The 3381-nt window shown below is 37.7% G+C and overlaps 1 protein-coding gene across 1 annotated transcript; it reads left to right on the top strand.

Moving 5' to 3' along the window:
• Window positions 1-798: 798 nt before the first annotated feature.
• Window positions 799-2447, top strand: LOC9324360 (protein CDI). Its single transcript, XM_021035296.1, has 2 exons — window positions 799-960; window positions 1309-2447. Exon 2 carries the CDS (start codon window positions 1329-1331, stop codon window positions 2109-2111), a length of 783 nt encoding a protein of 260 aa, XP_020890955.1. The 5' UTR covers window positions 799-960; window positions 1309-1328; the 3' UTR covers window positions 2112-2447.
• Window positions 2448-3381: the final 934 nt, after the last annotated feature.

The raw sequence follows: 3381 nt of genomic DNA, 5'->3' as shown, positions 1-3381 counted from the left end.
AATCGGGGATTAGTTTTAGGGCTATTTAATATTTTAAAAACATATTAATCTATTATAATTAAGAAATTTATATAATATTGTTTTTAAAATTGTATTAAACACATGAAAACAAGATTTTAATTTCAAATTTATGATTTTTATACAAATTACGAACATAAGTAGGACGTTTTGAATTTTAGATGAAAAAAAAGTAAAAAAAAAAAAATTGGGCTAGGCGCCGTCTAGGCGGGCTAGGCGGCCGCCTAGGCGGTCTAGGCGGACAAAAAATCGGATCTCCGATTTTTCTCACCGATTTGGACAAAATCGCCGCGGTGCTCCTCCGATCAGCGCCTAGGCGGCCGCCTAGGCGGCCGCCTAGGCGGCTAGGCGGCCGATTTTTAGAACAGGGTCTATAAAACCATATAATAGGGAAAAATATTAATTAATTTTTCTTATAACATAAATATTATCATAATCTAAAAATAAAGATTAGTAACTAGAATAACTCATATATTTTTAGAATAATTAGAGTATTCGTTTTTTTTTACCTCTAAAATACTTCTTTTAAGCTTTGTACAGAGAAACAGAATCACAAAAATACTATTAAAAAGATGGGGTAATAATTTTTTGTTGTGTGATTTCACTGAAACCTGAAAGAATTTTGTAAAAAGAATACTATTTTAACGAAGAAAAATAAAACGAATAAAAGCAAAAACAGAGCGTGAAGAGGAGGCCCGAGCACATGGGCAGGGAAAGAAGCAACGCATAAAACTCACGCCGACGCTGAGTCAACACGTGAGTCAACTCGAGCCTCTAATAAAAATAGTTAATTTCTAAAATTAAGAGAGTCGTCAGTCTCCTCTCCTCCTTTCTCGCTCCAAATCTCTTTCTCCTTTTTTCCACATTTTAGTCCACAAATCTCCATTTCTGTCGGTGCTCCAAGCTTTTTGTCAAGATCCAAGCTCTCATCATTTTCTCCAGGTACGCTCTGTTCTTCCTCATTCCCTGCCGATTCGTTCTCGATTTCTCTGTTTTTACTCTAATCAATGCCTCAATTCCCGTTGTTATCTTACTAGATTCGCATTTTTCATGGTTTCGCTTTATCACGATTCTGCAAAATTGCTTAGCGTAATGGGATGATATAGATCTAAATACTTTCTCATAACAATTTCGTTCTCGAATTTCTCTGTTTTAGTTTGAAATCCATGGCTTCTTCATTCATCTGAAGATTCGCCTTTTGATTTGGTTTTGCTTCGTAACGATTCTGTGATTGTTAAGAAAATGCTTAGCGAAATGAGATCTTAACTTTTGCAATGAAATTAATGGCAGATCCGAATTCTGCAACAACAATGACAATTAGCAACGGAGATGTCAAATCTGATACCTGCAACAATGGTTCTTCTGAGAAGAAACCTTTCAGGATCTTTGTTGGTTACGATCCACGCGAAGATCTTGCTTACCAAGTCTGTCGTCATTCAGTCACCAAAAGATCTTCAATCCCTGTAGAGATCATACCGATTGTTCAATCAGATCTTCGAAAGAAAGGTCTGTATTGGAGAGAAAGAGGTCAGTTAGAGAGCACTGAGTTCTCTTTCTCTCGTTTCTTGACTCCTCATTTGTCCGATTACCAAGGTTGGGCTATGTTCGTCGACTGCGATTTCCTCTACCTTGCTGATATCAAGGAACTTACTGATTTGATCGATGATAAGTACGCGATCATGTGTGTTCAACATGATTATACTCCTAAGGAGACTACTAAGATGGATGGTGCGGTTCAAACCGTGTACCCGAGGAAGAACTGGTCTTCTATGGTGCTTTACAATTGTGGACATCCTAAGAACAAGACCTTGAGCCCTGAGATTGTTAATACTCAGACTGGTGCGTTTCTCCATAGGTTCCAGTGGCTTGAGGACGAAGAGATTGGGTCTATTCCCTTTGTTTGGAACTTTCTTGAAGGGCACAATAGGGTTGTTGAGAAGGATCCCACCACGCAGCCTAAAGCGGTGCATTATACTCGAGGAGGGCCTTGGTTTGATGCTTGGAAGGATTGCGAGTTTGCGGATCTCTGGCTTAATGAGATGGAAGAGTACAACAAAGAGAGCAAGAAAGAAGCCGATAATGCGAAGAAGTAGAAAGAAAGAAGTAAGAAGAAGAAGAAGAGGTATGTTGTTACTTACCAACACGAGTAGTGCACTTCCCTAAAGATTTCGTTACATGGATTACATATAGTTTTGGCTTTGTAGAGCCACGGAACATTAGTCTTGTGGAGGGCTATGAAGTTTGATTTCATTGAATTCGTTAAATCATTTGCAACACTAATACCAATATTAAGGTCATATGGTATAATAACCCTATTCGTTTGTTTGTTGTGTTTGTACCTTTTAATGGTATTTTATTTGTATAATTGCTCTCAAATTAAGCAACTTATTTGATATGTGACTTTATGTAGCACTTCTTTTTAATTGATCTATAATGAGCACTAGCTCAACATATATATATATATATAATAGATGGATGAAGATGATCATTAGCTAGGAACCTTCCGGGGGATCGAGGTAGACTCACCTTCGTGGACGTGTAACTACCAATGTAATGCGTCTTGTACATGTACTTACGGATGAACAAGCTAATCAAACGGACTCATTGCTAGTCATTAATGCCCATCCCCCACTTTACATATATTTGCCACGTTATAATCTGTCTGAGGCATCCTCATTTTCTAATTAATCAAAGAGGGCGGATTAAGAAGAAAAATAGTTCTAACTTTAGGAAATTATTTAAATTTTTAAATCAGTATTTAACAAAACATGTTAGGGATAAAATTTCTAAATTTCTATCTATCAAGTCCGTCCTTTAAATGTACACTTCTTAGTGTGACTATTGGTCAACGGTTCCCTCTCACTTTATAGAGGATCCCGTTCTCGTTACCACCAGGTGTGGTTCAAGACTTCTTCTCATAGGGAGAAAACTTTCAAGCTCTCTTTGCAGGATTGCAATTTCAAACACATCATACTACAGTACAAACACATTCACAAGCATACTATGCTAACAATTTCTGCAACCATCAACTCCTTTATCCCAAAAAGCGGACACATGGCAAGCGAGTTACACTAGAGAGCACCTGAAGAAAATGTTTTCTGCATCAGCGTTAAAAGATGGTCTCTCCCGCATTAGTTCATTGGGAGAAACGTGCAACTCAACAAACGCACATCTTGCGTGTATACAGTTGGCAAAAGTAGCACCCAAATGTGGTGGTGTCTAATGAAAGTCTAGCATATTGATCCTACTCCAACGTTGCTCCTACAAGAAGTTGACATGTAAACCACCACCACATATTTTTTTAGTATCTAGTATTCGAAACCATGTAAGGTACTTTCTTATATGTACATATCGGAGCATCAT

This window comes from Arabidopsis lyrata (genome assembly GCF_000004255.2).
Source record: "Arabidopsis lyrata subsp. lyrata unplaced genomic scaffold ARALYscaffold_2, whole genome shotgun sequence".
Classification (NCBI taxonomy): Eukaryota; Viridiplantae; Streptophyta; class Magnoliopsida; order Brassicales; family Brassicaceae; genus Arabidopsis; species Arabidopsis lyrata.
The sequence above is the reverse complement of the archived record's forward strand: the minus strand, read 5'-3'. Positions and strand labels throughout refer to the sequence as shown.